This window comes from Dysidea avara, chromosome 3, assembly GCF_963678975.1.
Source record: "Dysidea avara chromosome 3, odDysAvar1.4, whole genome shotgun sequence".
NCBI lineage: Eukaryota > Metazoa > Porifera > Demospongiae > Dictyoceratida > Dysideidae > Dysidea > Dysidea avara.
The window spans coordinates 40,768,619-40,788,413 of record NC_089274.1 but is presented as its reverse complement, the minus strand read 5'-3'; the positions used below and the strand labels follow the sequence as shown (position 1 = coordinate 40,788,413).

The window sequence follows — 19,795 nt, the reverse complement described above, 5'->3', positions numbered from 1 at the left end:
TACAATCTGAAGTAACTCTCATTACATGTACAAACTTGCAGCTAGAAGCAACTGCAGTTTCAAGATAGTCCAGATTGCTAGATGGCTTCCTGATTTAATTGTGCCATTTTTCCCTTTAAATGTATGGGGAGCCCCGGAGAAAAAATGTACCTTTTTTCAGTTTTTAAGCACTATGCATGCCAAAGTAGCTAATTCCAGCCCAACAAACTATATATTTCTGAGATCAGCAATCAATACTCTATCTATTGAGCATATAAAAAGCCCATTTTTCCAAAATTTAAAAATTGGGCTGGAATGCCTACTAATAATAAACAGTGCATGTGTTGATTACAATTACTATTCATAAATAATAAGTTTTATTCAAGCTTTTTCAATGTTGGTATGCTAAAGCACTCAAGTAGAGAAGACAAAAAGTCGATATTGGCGCTTGAGTTGTCACTGATGAAGTATTATGTATGTAAAGCGCTGCCGGTGTCAGGCAGAAGCAAGGGCAGAAGAGTGCCGAAAAAGAAGTCTGATACTGGGGTTGGAGGCTAAGTTAGTCAATCATCGTTAGATTTAGCTTCTATATTTTTCATGCAGTAGTATCTTAGTCTAATTAAGCTGCACACACAGCAGTGTATAGTACGTAGGTAGCTACATGTAGACTATCAGTGCACTTTTCAACAGTTTTTCGAAAGCAAATGTGTAATAAAGAGTCTATAGAGATGGGTTGCGTTTCTTGCCAAATACTTGGTTTGCATGGGGACAGTTGAACCTTGTGCCCGGGCAATCCAGAAAGCTAGCTACGCTCCTGGCACTAATAACAGTAGTAAATGAAACTTGACATTCGCCTCAAGGGAAGTAGACCATCTACAAAGGGGACACGAAAGATGTAACTTCGTAGTGAAAGATCGAGATGGAGAGGTATTACTATAATAGAGCATTTGTTTATTTACTTTATTTTTGGAAATGATTCAAATTTCAGGGTTTCATCGGGGAAGAAATGCTTTTAGGCCATAATTATATCAAACTGTTCCAATTTAAGTGGTGGGTAAAGGCAGTTTATGTAGGTATTAAAGCCATATATGCATGCATAGTCATAGTTTTCCAAAGACTTATTTTAGCTACAGTATACACAGGGCCACCAAGAGACTGTAGGGGGCCTGGGGCAGAATAGGAAATTGGGGCCTACGGTGTGGGTGAAATACACTGTTTCAGCACTGTCTGGGGCCCCAAACAGGCTGGGACTCAGGGAAAATTGCCCCAGTTGACCCCCTCCTTGGCAGCCCTAAGTACATAGCTGCTAGCTTGGTATGCTAGGCACTGCACTGTGACTGGGTGCACAGGTCTATAGGCTAACCAGCATCTAGTGAGTAAAAAACTAACATACCAAAAATGTTTTACTGTTATTAGTGGTACATAAGTACAAATACCAAATGACTTTGAGTTGGCCAGGATAGATGGATAGTGAAATAATCTTGTAGCTATATACATGTTACTTCCTTGTCGGTTAACATGCCAGAGTATAGTCTAAGTATGAAGGTTGATAAAATTTCATCTAAATCAGAAATGTCTACTTGATTATCAATTTATATGCATAAGTTTTGCAAGTCAGGATATAAATTATGACCAGCTAATGGCAGATCTGGGGGGGGGGGGGGGGGGGGGGGGGCACATGACCCCCTTCAAAAAATTGCATACAAGATCAAGATACTCTAATAGAACAGTCAATTGCTCTAATAAAGCAGTCACAGTGTTCATGAGGCAGTGTAGCTATTATTGCTATGATTTTTTTTTGCTCTTCAACAAGGTGCCCCCCCCCCTCTTTCCAGACTCTGGATCCGCCCTTTCCAGCCTCTGCTGGAACACCTCCTACAATATCACATTCAGGTCCAACAATTTGTTTGTCCTGGAATAGAACAAATGAAATTGTGTGTTGTATATAGGTGATAATCAGAGTGCCTGAGAAGTACAGGTGTACAGTATATTGTGCTATTAAAATTCATGATCAAGGCACATTGTGTCATACATGTGGCCAAGGAAACCAGTTCAAGCATACAAATGACAAATGTGTATTCATGGAAACTGCAATTGGCAACCAATATATACTCTCAGTGTTACCTTCTAAATTTTGTATTTTGTATAATAGAGCATCTTGATATGTGCCAACCAAATGTTTTAAATAATTGTGGTACTTTCATATTTGTCATTACTACTGACAGTATATGTACATAAAAGCTCTGACCTACTCTACTTAGCCAGGTTACACAGTGGCGGATACAGGGGGGTTGCAATGGTTTCAGCTGAAACCCCCTCTGAGAATAGCGCGCGCCCCAAACTTATTAATGACTCATCGTGTGGGTGATAAAAATCACCATGAGTTATACGTAGTGTGTTGTAGTAGGACTTTCTACTGGCGAAACTTTCACTTTTTCCTTTGAAATCACAATTATGGTGTTGAAGAGCAGGTTGTGACCTTTTTTTTTTTTTTTTTTGGTCTTCGACTTACAGCTAGGCTGAAGTTGAGTGGAATCTGAAACCCCTCTGAAAATTTCTAGATCCGCCACTGGTGTATTATTTTACATATTGTCCAATAATGTTTAGCTTTGCGGACACACTAAAAAAGGTTGTTGGTATGATTTTTTATGGGGTTTTGGGGCAGTGGCGGAGGAAGTAGTTGATGTAGGGGGGATGACCAGAGTATAGAATATCTGGCAGCAGGGGTCTTGGGGGCTGTGAGAAACTGTAGCCATTTTAGGTTTTACAATGTCTTAAAGTTCACCAGAATTAATTTATTTAAAACAGACTGTTTGCAATTTATAAAACTCTTTTGGCAATGTTGACTATGGTTAATAATTTATAAGCAGTACAAAATAGCCATTCAGACATCTAAAAGGCACAGTGGTAATACACCAACTCTCTCAAGGAAGAGGTCAGTGGTTCGATTCTTGCTTTACGCAAAAAAATTAGACTGCTTTTAGGAACACGTTGTATGAGGCATTTTGACTGCTCTATTAGGGCATTTGAGCATTCTATATGATAGAGCATATCGATCTTTTAATGGTTTCAGCCCCCACTCCAAGAAGGATAATTTCAGTGAGATATCATTCCAAGAGGAGGGTTAGCCCCCCTCAGCAGACCAAGGAGGAGTGCCCCTACCCCCCCTTCCTTCCCTTTCCACCACCATTCTATGCACTAGTACTGATATGTATATAAGAGTCAAGTTTGCATAATACCATACATAGTCTTCTTTCCTATTTGAAGTTTAATATAGGCATTTTATATATACAAGTACACAAAAATATAATTTTCAACTAGAGTAGGGACCATAGCACATCAATAAAAGATACTGAAACAAGCTGGAGTGTGCACAATATTAAATCACAATAAAACAATAAGAAGTGTTATATCCCTACTGTGCTAAAGATACCATATTGGAAATGCACAGTAGGGAGCTACCAATTTCCTTTGTTTTCTACATTATAAATGCAACTAGTAGCAAACCACAAAGGGTGTACTATATTATTAAAGAAGAAGGAACCAAAGCTGAACCTGACCAATTATATTCCAATTTCTATTCCAATTTTTTTGTGTACTTCAATGTTTGTTAACTTTTTTGTGAAATAAAATTATTATGACTGGTGAACCCATGTATTCCACATCAAAAGAAAGAAATGGCACTGTGTGCCCCAGTTACCAATCATCGTCTGAAAAGTGAAGTGTCCATATACGTTTTGTTGTCAGCTATTTTCAACCCATTACACAATATTATGAATCAAGAACTGTTCGAAAAATACATGGTGATTTCCATTATGAAGGGAAGCCGCCATCATGTGCTACCACCAAATTGACACCTTTTGTTGTCAGCAAAGATGAATGAGACACAACAGAGGACACTGGTAAGTCCATGAAGAATGCATCATATGTACTGCAGTATGCCAAAAGACACGTGTCCAGCTGAAGCGACATTGAACAGTGGAAAAATCAAGCATGTAGCCTTAGCCATTATCGAATTATACTTGTCTGAAGGCATCAGTTAACTTGTCAATCAGTAGAAAATTCTGTTCAATAAAACAACTGGTTGAAAACACTTCGAGTCAATCTGAAGGCGTGTTTGGACTTAGTTTTACCTAACCAATATGCCTCATCATTGTCAGGAAAAAGTGATGCTGGTTTTTGGGTGGTGTGCACGCAATGTTCGTAGGTGAATGTGCACATGTGTGTTGGTGCATGGCATGACATTCATGTGGTGTCTCTTGTGCATGTCTGGCCACCTTAGAGTGCCCTTGTAAGGTTTAGGCTTGGGACAGGCATTAACTTTGCATTTTTGAAACTAGGTTGGTAGTGTGAGGATGTGTAAACAAATACATTCCAGCAAAATTGTGAGACATGCATCACTCTGCGCAATGGATGACCTATATGCTATAAGGAGTGGAAAATAAACACAAATCCAGTCACGTATGTACAGTATAAAAGAAGAAACCAGAGAATAGTGATACATGAGGCATCCATGATTACTAATTTATGGTTAAAGACACTGTGAACCCTAATTAAAATATTTAGAATAGTTTGATGAATTGCACTGCAGTACAATAAACACTACACATGGCTTACTACTTGACAACAGTCTCACATAAATCTAAAGCCAACTTTTAAAAGGTTGAAATAACTTACCTACTTACCGAGTTCAGTAAATTTACAAGTCACCCGGTAGAGAGTTCATGGTCAACTATGTTTATAAGTCACCCTGTAAAGGGTTCAGCTAAGTTACAAGTCACCCTGTAGAAAATTCAGCTACACTACAATTCATCCTGTAGAGAGTTCACCCAAATTAAAAAAAAAAAACTTACCATCACAGCCATTTCTTGGCCACCACCTTGGATTTCACATCTCTTTCACCCTGTTGTTTTTGGATCAACCCCACCCTTTTTCACAGCTTGGCTTCTTTTGGTTTAGAATTTAGATGCCATCCCATTAGAACCTTGTGGAAATGTCAATACAGGAGTAAAAATGTGAAGGAAAGTACATACATGTCTTCTCTGGATTTATCACTGTATTATATCCTTAAATCTTAATCCTTATGTAGCTATTTTGCCAGCATTTTAGACTTCACTGTACAGGTACCCACCCTTTAATTTGTTATGGTCAACACCTGTTTAAACTATAACTACATTAAAACATGGCAGTGGAAGCTGCCACAACTATTAAAGGAGTGTGCATGTGTGTGTGTATTTATGTGTGTAATAGTTATACCACGGGCACGAGTGCTTTGCCTGCGGCCCTCATGCTTGTACGTATATACAGGCAAAGCACGAGTGCCTGTGGTATAACTAACATGTTCTACTTTAGCATGCAGACTCACCTAATTGGAAAAATCTTTAGTTGCTATACCCTTCTCTTATATAGGGAACCAAGTAAGCTGTGATAGTGGGATTGAATTTTGCCAAACAATCGTTCATACATCAAACAGTTTACGTTTGCTAATATAGTAATTTTAAGAGACTAGGGTTAATTATGTTACTTTAATTGCTACTTTACTACTTTACTACTAGTGCCACTTTCACACCTCAGATCAAAGGAAAGCCAGTGCACATACATCACATATTGCACTGGCTCAAAATGCAAACGAGATATATGCCCTGCCTGTACCAGTGCATATATCTCGTTAAGGCAGTGCATATTAGGGTTGGGAAATATTTCAATAAATTGCCAATATCGCCTAAGCAAGTGCTTGCAATACCGTTATCGCATGTATTTTGCATTCGCAATATTATCGCATAAGAAATATTTATCGCATTTTGTATTGATCATCCATTTCGTGTCTCTTCTATAGGCCTCATATTTGATACAGTTCATGCATAACTATGTCAATTGGTTAACTTGTTAGCAAAGAAGTTGTGTTTGTAAACTAATTCTGGGTGAAAACAAGCAGTCATATGGACTTTCAAACTATGTTGTTTTGTTTCAATTTTCACATGTAATATTGCAATAATCGCATTAAATGACTCATGCAATAATCGCATTAAATGACTCATGCAATAATCTCATGTCACAAATTCAATATCGCCCAACCCTAGTGTGTATATCTCGTATATCTTGTTAAGGTAGTGCGTATATCTCATTAGCTGGAGACATTGCACACTTAAGGAGTGCACATTATATCCAGAAATCATTAGATTTCTTTGATGTTACACTGTTATCTCTCTTCTCTTATATAGGGAATCAAACAAGCTGTGATTGTGGGATTGAATTTTGCCAAACAACCTGTGATTGTTGGATTCAATTTTAACACATCAACAGTAGTTTGTTTTTTACTTTTGTAATGTAGTAATTAAGTAACATAATTAACATTAGTCTCTTAAAATTACTATAATAACAAAAGTAAAATCAACTACTGTTTGATGTATTAAAATTGAATCCCACAATCACAGTTTGTTTGGTAAAATTCAATCCCACAATCACAGTTTGTATGGTAAAATTCAATCCCACAATCACAGCTTACTTAGTTCCCTATATAGGAGAAGGGTATAGCAACCAAAGATCTTGAGTCTGCATTCTAAAGTAGAACATATTTAGTTATACCATGGACACTCGTGCTTTGCCTGTATATACGCAATCGCATTCAGGCCTGCGACCCTCATGCTCGTGTGTATATATCAGGCAAAGCACTCTTGCTCATGGTATAACTATTACATATACATATTTCCCCAAATCTGTCATATGTTTTGATCATCTCAGAGGGTTTGGTCATTGCACTTGATGCACATGTCTACATTCTACTAAATATGTACAAAGCTAAAAACTTACAGTATAGAATGGAGTGTGGCTATATACATGGACTCTCAGCAAAAGTTTATAGTCATGACAAACTAACCAATTGCAAGTTAAACATAAATTAAAAGATTTTGAGTCACCTGCAATGTTTGTACATGTGTTCATATTTTACAATACAGTTAGTTAAATAGCCTCTTTCCAAGAAGTAACTGAAATGTGGCAACTCAGTATCTGTGCATAGTTAGTTACTGCATTACACAAAACATGTAGGTTAAACTAGCACAAGGAATAGTTATAGCTAAAGTGTTATCTATGTATCAAAAATATGCGATCCATATTAAAAGTGGACATAATAATGTCTTGCTATTGAGTTTATTGCATCAACTAATGTCACTATCAAGTGGAAAGTTGCTTCAAGTCTTCAGTGATCTTATCTAATTGAGTGTCTTTTGTCTCTTCTTGTTTGACCGTGATTTTATCCATTTCAGGTTTGACATCTTCTTGATGTATGTACTGTGTGGTATAGCATGTTCCCTGAAGTGGAGGAAGGAATGGGTCATGTACTCTTTCACGATATAGCTCACAAAGTGCAGAATTATTGTAACTCAGGTAAGATCCCATGATCTTCTGATCTGTCACAGCTATGATGGCAATGGATTCAATCCGTGCTGTTACAGGGGTCCCAATTGCAATTTGCTCCGGTCTTTCCACTTGCTGTGCAGAGTAGAGTTGGAATGTGCTGTAGTTCCTTACCAGAAGACCTTGCACAGGATTTCCAAACTGATCATTTTGAAATGTTTTAAACTGCCCATGCACATTCTGAGGAGTCCTTGGAGCAATGTAACATTGCACCAAATTTTGCTGCCCAAAAGTCACTCTGGTGTCATTTCCTTGCTGAATTTGATAATGTCTAGTTTGAGTGAGATAGGTCCAGCAACAAGCTGCACAGTTGATAAACCAGTCCACATTAATATTGTACTGCTGTTGAAACCCTATGCTGTTTTCATCTTGTCCAGCATTTAGATCAATCAAATATTGCGGTGTTCCTTGAGCATGGACATGATGGGGAGCAGCCATTTTTATTAGCCTGAGAGCACTGAAGTACACTGCAGCTGAATATCTGCATGTATTTAGTTAAATCACTTTTATACTTGAAAAAAGTTAGTGCATGCACAGGATACAGCCATACAAATCCAATGTTATATAATTCCTAATATGTGCATATGTTTGCTGTCTATACACAATATTTTCCCTATTTGTGTTTCTCTGGAAAACTGACAAGGAAAGGAATGCAAGGCTACTCATATGACTGACAACTAATCCAATAGCAGAACTTATTCTGTAACAGTACAACTATCTCATCACTTTCTTCCAATTTTGTGTACTTCTGTGGTATATGTACATACACAGAGAAATTCAAGTCATCTAGACATAACTTTGTTATTATAATATTGTGCAGTAAGTATGTTCTATTGTGCCATGCAATAGTGCTTGAGTATGGCTTTGTGTGTAGCTGAATCTCCATCATACACAACTAGTTAGATCTTTCTGTATAGTACATAATTATGGCCTTGCTAAAAACAATTGTTGAGGGAACTTCGTTGACGATTAAGAAGAAATTGTGCAATGCACTACATTTACATACACATCATTTTACAAACAAAATTGGAAACTTGATCAATACTCTTGAGGAGAAGCTAAGCCTCCACTTTAGCTTAACTACACTGTGTATATATTCCACTTTACATGGAGACGCTCACTAGAAGCAATTAAGTAGCACAATAATCAGAGGTGGATCCAGGAAACATATTCCAAACTAAATAAGAAATCATAATTTTGAGGTAAAGTGCTGGAAGGAATTTTACACTTGTGTAGGAAGCATGGTTCCTACACGTGTAGTGCTTTATTGAGAATTTTGCCAAAATTTTGTAGGAAATATTCCCACACTGTTGAATTTTGTAAGAAAGATTCCTACACTTGGCACAAAGTGTAAGACATCTTCTTGCAGTGTAGGAATAATTCCTACAAGTGTAGGAATCATTCTTACAAGTGTAGGAATTGTTCCTATAATTCTTACACATGTATGAATTATTCCTACACATTATGTCATGTGTAGGAATCTTTCTTACAAAACTCAACAGTGCAGGAATATTTCCTACAAAATTTCTTAATGTTGCCCTACACATGTAGGAACCATGCTTCCTACACAAGGATAAATTTTGGTACATCACAGAAAATTTGCTGTGTCTTTGAGAAAAAATTGCCACATCTTAAAGTTTTGGTTTCTTATTTAGTTTGGAATATGTTAGGACTTTTAAAGGGGGGTTTTCAGTGGTAGCAGGACTCAGTTGCAGAGGTATGGAGTGCGCCCCCAGGTTTCAATTTTATAATGCTTGAAATTTAATGAAACTTGATGTGTAAAACTACTATACACTTCAGTTTTTGATCTACTGATTATCATCTAATGCCATCACTTTCTGAACACTTCTTGGACTTCAGCAGTGTAGAAATAGGTCTACAATGTTTGGTTATGATCAATGCTGCGTATAGGAAACTTAAAAGCTTTATGTAAAATACAATGGAACTTTAGTGCTTAAAACTTCTCTTCATATGAGTTAAAGCCTTATTTCAAGTGATAGCTAAGTTCAGTTATGTAGCTAGTTGGATATGATTGTCTACTAGGGTAGGTCGATCTATCTATCTACTGAATCCTTATATGGTTAGAAGTTAGCCTATGACTATATAGCTCACCATGCACTGATGATTCTGCTTCAGTATCAACTCTTTGTTTCTTCATTAGACTTCATACTACTTGGCATTTGTCTTTCGTGTTTTCTTGGAAGGCATACTACTAATGATCTGCAAACTATTCAGTAAACTAGTAAAAACTAGATATTCAAAATTTGGGGGTGTAATCCTCAGTCCTCAATTAAGTTTTGCTGCATGATAGTATCAAGTGTCAGTTAGCTGATGAGTACTGTTTGGTGGTTTAGTTGTAGCTAAGGAAGAATCAGTGTAATGCTAGCTTATAGCTAGTTGCCTAATAGCTGAACAGCTGTTCCAAAGAGGTTTCTGGAAACCTCAGAAACCCCCTAAAGCCGCCCCTGATAATATACCATTTTCATAATGGATATCATCATTACTATGGCTTCTGCAGTTTCCTTGTCGCATATCATCATTACTTATACCTACATAATACCATATATAGCTACATACTATTTCCTGGTTTTATCCTGTCATAATATATAAAAACATTTGAAGCTATTGCATGATATTAGGTACTTTTCAAGTCATAGACCTATACAAGTACCTAGAATCATATCTTGTTGTGTTAGCACATATAGAGTCAATAGAACAAACCTAGGATCAGCTAACTGTATCTACCTTATAGTCTTCCATCTCAACCATTTCCACCTACCTACCTTTATACCTGCTAGTGGAAAAAAATTAAATCATGAACCCACTATCATGGTTCATGATATTTCCCAGACCTGAAACAGTATTTGCTTAGGTCACTATTAATTTCAACACAATCATGTGATTACTCCAGTGTGTATAAAACAGTTTAAACATTTGCACTGCAAATTCAATTACTAGTCATGAGATAATACTGACATTTCTTGTATACCATGGCCTACCGTTGGCATAAATGGCTATTTATGTCAGAGCAGTTGTGCTATGCAAAACTACAGCAAGTTGTCAGATATCCTAGCGTGCCTGAAATACATGTGATGTATGCATTTTCTTATATTGTGTTTTCTTAAATACTTTCTAAATATACTATAAAACAAAGGATTGACAACATCATTGTTCACTCAACAGAGGTAATACTTGTGTTAATAATTATCAATACCTCTGTACATCACCTCACACAAAACTCTCAACTGAATTTAAAGTGTAAACCATTATCTCTTTTAAATGTTGGCCAGCTGCCATGTTTTTTATGGTGGTTATACTTTTTACATCTCAACTTATTATAAAGCAGTTAAAAAATTATTTTATTATACATATTTGATGGTTATAACGTAGCTATATATACATATGCAAAAAGTGTACACAGCCATATGTAGTTTTAATAATTAACTTTCTGCTATAAGTTTGTCAATTTGTGATTGCCACAGATTGATAACTTTGTCACAGTGTTCTTCAACATCCAGCAGTCTACTCATAGCAGTCTCTCGTTCAATCAGTTTCTCATAAATACCCTTAACTTTTAATTTCTGCTCTGAACAGTTGGTGAAAGAAACCAACTGGAATTGCAGCTCAGCCACCCATGGGTGAATTTCACTACAGTAAGATTGTACCTTTTCCAGTGTAGCAGTTATATGAAACTGTGCAAGCTTTAAATTTTTCAGCTTATAATAAATCAGAGAAGTCAAGTAAGACAGCTTTGCTGAAAGGGGGTGACAATTGCATGAAAAGCTTTCAAGCTCCACTCGAGCTTTACTCAAAATATCCAGTGCTTTTTGTTCATCTCTTTGCAGCACACAAGTGGCCAAATATAGCTTTGCCTCTACAGCTAACAGGCTTCTTTGTGCAAACATTTTGGTGTACTGATCAACAGCTGATTGAAGGTAGCATTCTGCTTCTTCGTGTTTGCCTTGCTGCAAAAGAAAAATTCCTTTTAAAGCAGCATTGAATGGCGGCCATGTTATGTGATTCCTGCTAAGATATGTGTTCACAAGAGTTGCCAATATGTGAATAGTTGGTATCTTGTATGGCTGAGTAGGGTAATTCACCAATGTAAGCATAGAAGCAAGTAGCTACAGAATATAGAATATAAAATAATATTTGTGGATACAATATGCAGTCAAACCTATGCAATTACACATCTGGTTTTACTGCTATATTTTTAACATATATACACATATTATAATCACCGATGCCTATAGAAGTATTACAGTTGCAAAAAAGTAGTCAAGGGCAGTGCTGTAGGAAGGGGGAACTGCATGTGACTCATCCAACTTATGGTAAGAAATCAATGGATAGTTAATGTAGTTAGTCAAAATTTCTAAAGAATGGCTTTATCATGTAGTATTGATACCTATACCAAGTAAGTTCTGTGTGAGTATGAGACAGTCAACAATTCAGTCAATCCAATTGCTCCTTTTCAAACTTCTAAGTGATTGAAATTAATTATTATGTATACACGTAATTTCAATTTATATGGTAGCCAGTCATACAAGAACTATTAATGCATCTGTACAGTCAGTACTGTAAATCACTGTTGTAAGTGGGCCAGGTTATCCGGATTATCCAGGTCATTTGGGTCACATTTAGTTCGGATCAAGTGGGTCTTATCCACTTCACTGAATATCTGGCTGAATGAGATCACATGTGACTATAAGGTAACAAGCACGATTGTATTGGTGGAAATGCAGTTGTAAACGCTCAAGAAATTTACGTGGAGCAACACCCACCATTTAGGAATATGATTTGCTGTCTGTGCGGGATATGTAGAGCAACACCTACTTATCGGAATTGTATCAGCTGTTCTCTGTGGGCATGCATGGCATCACCAGACCAGATCCATGTTATTATTAACTAACTTCTGGAAATTCTTAATTGCTGTAGCTGCATGTAGATTTACGTGGAGCCATACCCACTTGATAATACATACGTAGCTACTCACTTCTCGCAGACAATCTTTCTATAGTGTAAAAAATACAGGGTTAATTAATGGAACTTGGGACTTGTGGACTTGTAATCTGGCTCTTGAGGCACGCCTCTATTTTAATTAAACTGGGTCACATGCAGGTCAGATCCAGGTCCCATCTGGATTATTATTTGGGTCAGTGGGTCAACCGGGTAAACAGTACTGACCCACTTACAACGCTGCTGTAAATCTCCCACAATAATAAGTGCATGTTATTGGCATACTTCAGTAGTGTACACTAATCAATCACAGATTACAGCTCTATAAACAAACAACTACCTTTTTTAGCAAGGGACGAGATTTCAGTGCATTTTGAACTGCTATCAGTTTTGATACATCTCCCATTTCCAAACAAACAATTCCATAGGTGGAAACGATGACACTGTGTGCTGTAAATACAGTGCATACTAAACGTGTACTTCAATCAAATAAATTGTACATTCTAAATTCATTATTGTATCAACCTTACTGAGCATGTGGAGATAACCTTACTGAGCATGTGGAGATACGTAGCTACATACATTACAGAGTACACTCATTTTACAAAGCACAAAGCATATATATATATGTACACGACAGAACCAGTTGTGATATATTCCAAATTGATCCAGTCACATTTGTGTACCCAGCAATTTGTTTTTACAAATATTTACAAGATGAGTTACGCTGGGTATATCTGGGTGAGTCCCTCAAAACCAAAACCAGGGTGAATATAGTTGTGAAAATAAAGGTGGCTTACAAGGGGGCCTAAAAGTGCTTTTCACACATGCTTAGCTTTTGCATCATAACTCCATAGTTGCTACTCTAATTTACCTCCAACTACAAAAGGGTGATGGGTAGATGATCCACACACCAAGTTTCAATTCAGTCCCATAGGCGGTTTGTACTGTAGGCATGACAAACAATCAGTTTTTTCAATGAATTTAGATTGCATGTTTGTTACCAATGATTGGTCTTTGCATTATAACTCTGTGGGTATTAGTCCACTTACTTTAAAATCAGAAAAAGTTTGAGCTATGATAGTTGTTACCGTATACGTAAAAAGTTTCGAGATAGAAAACTTTCGTAGATGAGCAACTATGGCAAGATTCGGAGGAAAATTTTTGTAGCTGTAGGCAGTTACTCTTGCTAATTATTTGCATAATTGCTAGATCCGGAGGAAAATTTTCATTAGTGAAATGTAATGAACGAAAGTTTTCCCCCTCAAAAATTTTATGTATATGGTAACCTATTCACATATGCATTATAAGTGATACAACTTATATTCTTTAATTGCAGCCCCACTAACTGATAATGGACCACACCTCCTGTCTCACACTTACTCCACATGGACATCAGAATGGATATCCTACATGGCAGATGCTTCATACCAAGTTTTGGTTCCTTCTGACGCGACAGCTATCACGACTCCTTTACACCCCTACAAATGGCATGGATTGTTGAGCACATACCCTGATCAAGCCCTGGTAAACCTTTTTATCACCAGTCTTATAAACGGTTTCAGAGTTGGCTTCAACAAACCCTTATCTCAGCTCCGATCAGCTTGTAAGAACCTAATTGGAGCTCTCCAACACCCCCAAGTGGTGGATGATTACCTCAAAGCAGAGATTGCTGAACATCGCATTGTTGGCCCCTTCCACAAGAAAGACATCCCAGCTGCACATGTCAGCCATTTCGGCGTCATCCCGAAGAACCACACACCAAACAAATGGAGGCTGATCGTTGATCTATCACATCCATCAAAGTTCAGCGTCAATGACGGAATCCCTAAGGAGTTGTGCAGTCTCACCTACATCTCAGTGGATACGGCAATTGACCATATAACTAAGTTGGGTTCTGGGGCTCTGCTAGCCAAGATGGATATCAAGAGCACTTTCCGTTTACTGCCAGTGCACCTGGCTGACCGCCACCTGCTAGCAATGGAGTGGAATGGGGGAATTTACATCGACACCCGCCTCCCATTTGGCCTCAGGTCAGCTCCCAAGCTGTTCAACATTCTGGCTGACCTATTGTCATGGTTACTAAATCAGCAGGGAGCATCTCCCACCATTCACTATTTGGATGACTTCCTCACGATGGGACCAGCTGGCGACCCCACATGCTTCAACAACTTGAACAAAATGATGGACATAGCTGAGTACCTGGCAATCCCCTTGGCCATGGAAAAACTGGAAGGACCATCTCATTGCCTCACCTTCCTCGGCATTGTTCTTGACACGCAGAAGATGCAAGCAAGACTGCCTGATGACAAATTGATGTGTATAAAGTGCCAACTCTCTACATGGTTACACTGAAAGAAGGCAACAAAGAGGGAGATACTTTCATTGGTTGGGTTACTCCAACATGCCAGCAAAGTAGTAAGACCAGGCCGAACATTTGTGGCTAGAATGTACAACACTGCTGCAAAAATAAAGAATATGCTGCATTTCTCTCGCCTGAACAGGAACTTCCTGTTGGACCTCCACTGGTGGAACATCTTCATTAACAGCTGGAACGGTGTCAGCTTCCTCCGCCCAGCCAATCCCACCTTTCAGAATCATATTTTTACTGATGCATCTGGCTCATGGGGCTTCAGAGCTGTTTTTGCCAGCCATTGGTTCCAACTACCATGGTCATCAGAATTGTCCACTATTACCATCATGGCAAAGGAACTGGTGCCTATAGTGGTTAGCTGTGCGGTTTAGGGACCACTACTTCAACACAAAAACACTGAGTTTCACTGTGACAACCAAGGGCTGGTGGCAGCTATTAATAAAGGCTCTTCGAAGGATAAAATAGTGATGCACCTCATCAGGTGTTTGTGGTTCTTCACAGCAGTGTTTGACATTCACATCACAGCAACCCACATAGCGGAAATATCCAATAATGATGCTGACATGCTGTCAAGAAACCAGGCTTCAAAATTCTTAGAAGCCCACCCACACATGCCAGCCATACCAACACTGCTGCCACCATCTATCCTGCGCCTTGTGTCTCCATCAAGGTTGGACTGGACGTCCAGGAGCTTCAGAAGACTCCTTAGGAGGACCTACTCAGACGTTCAAAAACACTATTCATCTATTTAAACCAAACCAGACACTTAATAATGTTACACTCTTGTACATTTGACAAAATAATTTATGTTAAGCACTTCATCTCATGCAGTTAATGCATACTACTATGCCAAACAACCAATAAACAGTACACATGTAATATATACCTCAATACAAAAATAAATAAATAAAAAGCACCATTACATATTCGTCCACACGCAGGGTCTCCCTCAGGATGGCATGGACCAAGGTCACAGAAGCAGCTGGACGTCACTGACCTTGAACACAAGGCAGCAGAATTTCTTACCAGTGGCCTAGCCCTCAACACCAGAACCACCTACACAGCTGGTTAGCAAAAATTTGCAAACTTCTGCCAGGCCATCAACGTTGCTCCAATCCCAGCCTCTGAAAAGTCACTTCTACTATTCGCCACACACCTAGCAGCTTCCAATATTGCCCACACCACCATCAAAGTATACATTTCCGCCATCCGGCACATGCATGTGACAGCAGGACTACATGAAGAATTTAATACTCAACTTACTCCTCGGCTTCAACTGACGCTGAAAGGTATTCAGAGGAGCCAAGCTACCTCCCACCCTCAAAGAATCCGTCTACCCATCACCTTGGAGATAATGCAGTCTGTCAATGACTTATTAATACAAGAACCATATTCATACGATAACATCCTGGTATGGGCAGCCTGCTGCCTGGCATTCTTTGGCTTCCTCAGAGTGAGCGAATTCACTGTGCCCAATGATGCTAGCCATGATAGCACATGTCACCTCTCCACTGAGGACATCTCAGTAGACAATTGTGATGACCCACAGCTCCTCTGCGTCAAAATGAAACAGTCAAACATGGACCCCTTCTGAAAGGAGGTCGACATTTATCTTGGTGCAACAGATGCAACACTCTGCACCATTAAAGCCATACTACCTTACCTTGCAATAAGACCTGATCATCCTAACAGCCCCCTCTTCATCTTCAAGGATGGCAGCACCCTGACCTGCCAGCGTTTCAGCAGCATCCTGAACACTTTACTCTCTAGACTTGGTTTTGACAGCACTCAGTACAACACTCACAGTTTCCGAATTGAGGCAGCTACTACTGCTAAGCAAGCGAATATTCCAGACACACCCATTCAAACGCTGGGAAGATGGAAGAGTAATACCTACCAGACATACATTAAAACTCCCCCACAGGAGCTTGCTCGCTTCTCAAAATATCTAACTTCAAGCTACCAATGGCAAGACTGTTGAAAGCCACAAGGAGAAACTTCCACTATAGCAGCAATCACAGGCACATAGCTGTTTTATGCATACAGTTCATTATACCTCTCTATACTTTAATATAATGCCCACTCCATATGAATCATGGTGACAGACGCGCATGGTGGTGTACAGGCCCAGCTGGTTTGTCATAAGCACAAGATTTAATGCTTGGGTGGAAAGCTTACTAAAGTAGTAATCTTTCTATGGCATCAAGTATCAGGAATCAGTGGCGAGCGAATTCACTGTGCCCTCTGCTCTCACCCAAGCAAATAACACTAAGCTAGCATGTTTGCCCCTCAAGCCTTCCAAACTTAACAGGTTTTCCCATGCAGCGGTCGAGGCCTTGTACACCAACCAAACCCCCTTTAATCATCAGATAAAAAGGGGGCCACAATATCAGGATGAGAATATCCAGGACCTGGGTTGACAGGCAGATGTACAGGTGAGTGTCAAACATTAATTTCATTGTAAAATAATTTTTGGATGCAAGTATTTATGTGAAAATTTATTACATGAAAATTTTTGCATAAGATTGAACTACTCTAATAGAGCAGTCATTCATGTAAATCACGAAAATATCTTACACGAAAATTTTTATTATGAATAAATTTTGGCACAAAAATAAAGCGAATTATGGCATGTTTTAATAACTTATCTAAAGCTTTCTGAAGTGTTACTAAGGCTGGCCAATAATTATTGTACACCAGGAAAATAGTTTAAAACATTTTTGAGCTTTCCAAAATAGCCTCAAATCTCCATCTTCTTCCACAGCAAGCAGAATTAAGCATTTAAAAATCAATTGCATGTTTTTAAAACATTTTTACCCAGGTCTGCGTTGCAGTGTTCACAAGATATAGCACAAGAGTTAAAATTTGAGATGCATAATAGGCTCAAAAGCAGCCATAGAAGTGATGTTTCAAAACACCACTTGCAGCAATGCATGGAACTATAAAATGCATCAAGATGTGTTAGTATGGTCTAAACAATTAAATGCTACTCACTGTAATCCAATTCTGAACGTTTCAGGTTTTAAAAGTTTTATAGAGCTCTTCATTTTCTGTGTTGTCAAAAAAGCAGAGTGTTCCACATACTAAGTGTTTTAATTGGAGTTGAGGATGCTACTTTGTGGTATGCTTTTCACAACTCTTCTTTTACCAGTAAACTTAGGCAAAGTGGATTTACTGTATTTGACCAGTTAATAGTTGCGGCTCATATAATATCCGCCCTCTGATAGTAGCCGCTCCACAGCTTAGAATAATTGTCATAAGAACCGCCCTCGGATAAGAGCCGTGGCTTGTATCTGAACATACTGTTGCAAGTGTTGAATAGACATGTTTGAAGCAGAAACCAGGCAAAGTAAGCCAGGAAATATCATTTTTGAGAGAAGTTAAAATGAATGACAGTATTGACAGATGATTAAACAAGGTCAGTCACTCGTGAATCCATATAAACACCACGGGCTGCTGCCACACAAGCTCATAGTAGCCGCCTTCGGATAGTAGCCGCCTTCACATAGTAGCCACATGGTTTTGCTTGCTGAAAGTTATAGTAGCCGCGGCTATTAACCGGTAAAATACGGTATCTATCTATCTACTAAAAGGAAAGTGGTATACTGTAATTGTTTGCTGTGTTGCAAATTGACAGGGTCATAATTGAGATGGATCTACCTGCAGGCACGTACTATAAACTGTTTTGTACATGAAAAATATTTCAGAAACTAGGGAAACTAAAAATGGTAAAGTTGAACAAGAGGAATAGGGTTCGTTAGGTGTTGATCATGATTGATAGAGCCCTGGTCAACTAGGAGATGGTTGTGTGTGGCTGTACAGCACCGTGGAATTGGATAACGATCTGTGCTGTAAATTTCAATTCCTTCCAGTTTTGAGTCCTGAATGACTCATAACTTGGCCAAGTTCATCCTTACTTTAAATTTGTAAACAGCCTGTTGCCCTTCTGCTGGTATCTGCCACCCACCCCTTTTAGAGCTTGCTTGATACAGTCAACTTTGGTTAATGACTATCTTAAATGGTAGGAAACTTAGCTATCACTACTTGTTTAGTAGATGATCAGGAAGGAATAAAATGTTGGCACACATAGCTACAACACTCTGAATACTTAATAACCAATATTTGATGTAAATTGGCATTGAGACTGGTTTTACCAGAGACAGTCACATAATGTAACTGTAGTCACAAACAGGAAATTATCTCCACATGAATCCATAACAGTGCATGTTTAATTATTGTACATTAGTGAGATTTTGAAACCACAGAGTTCCATACATGTAACAGTTACCTGAAAGTCCTATGTTGTGGTAAACTCTTAACTAGATTGTACAAGAAACAATCCTTTTACCCTTTTCCCTAATTCAGTATGGCTGTTGCTGTCCAAATAAAGGCACATGCACTGTCACTGATACAGGAGTGTAATTTCCATGTTTTGTATTCATACTCTACCGTATATTTCAGCATAAAACAAGTCTAATGGTTGTTTGTGATAGTGAAAATTTTCTCTATAAACAATGTGACATATCAAAAAACGCTATTGGAAATTGTCATATTTGGAAAAATTAAAAACACTAAATTTGAACCTTAATTCTTATAAAGTATGCATTAAAACAGCCTAAAAGTCCTTTTTGTAGCTTTAACTTGGTCCCGCTGATCAGTTAAAAAATCACGTCAACAGCCATTGTTTCTTGCCCAATAGAAAATACATGTATTACAAATAAGGCAAAAGTGCACCCATTAGAATCCATAATTTGCCCAACAAACCAACATAAAAATAAAGCCTTTGACTTTCTCTATACAATGGCATCCAAACTTTTGTTGTAACGCTGGAAGTTATTAACAGTTGACTCCACCACAATTTGTGCTCCATACAATTTTCCATAGGAGAAATTCGTTATCTCAGTACGCAAACCTCAAAAGTGTGCTCGGTTGCCCTTACCCAAATTTGCTAAACTTTATATCATTCGATGAGTTGAATTGTATTGATTAAGAATCCACCTGAACTAATGGCTTAACTGGCCATTCTACAAAGATACATCACAAAACACAAAACACAAAACAAGGTTTCTT

General features: G+C 38.3%; 1 protein-coding gene across 1 annotated transcript in view; it reads right to left on the bottom strand.

Moving 5' to 3' along the window:
* Positions 1 to 10,766: 10,766 nt before the first annotated feature.
* The window catches only part of LOC136251002 (uncharacterized), a 46,316-nt gene continuing 37,287 nt past the window's right edge, over positions 10,767 to 19,795 (bottom strand). The window contains exons 14-15 of the mRNA XM_066043368.1: positions 12,692 to 12,801; positions 10,767 to 11,519 (exon numbers count right to left, since the gene is read on the bottom strand). Of these exons, the coding sequence (XP_065899440.1) occupies positions 10,836 to 11,519; positions 12,692 to 12,801 (794 nt within the window). The 3' untranslated portion in view covers positions 10,767 to 10,835. The remainder of the gene's footprint in view (positions 11,520 to 12,691; positions 12,802 to 19,795) is intronic.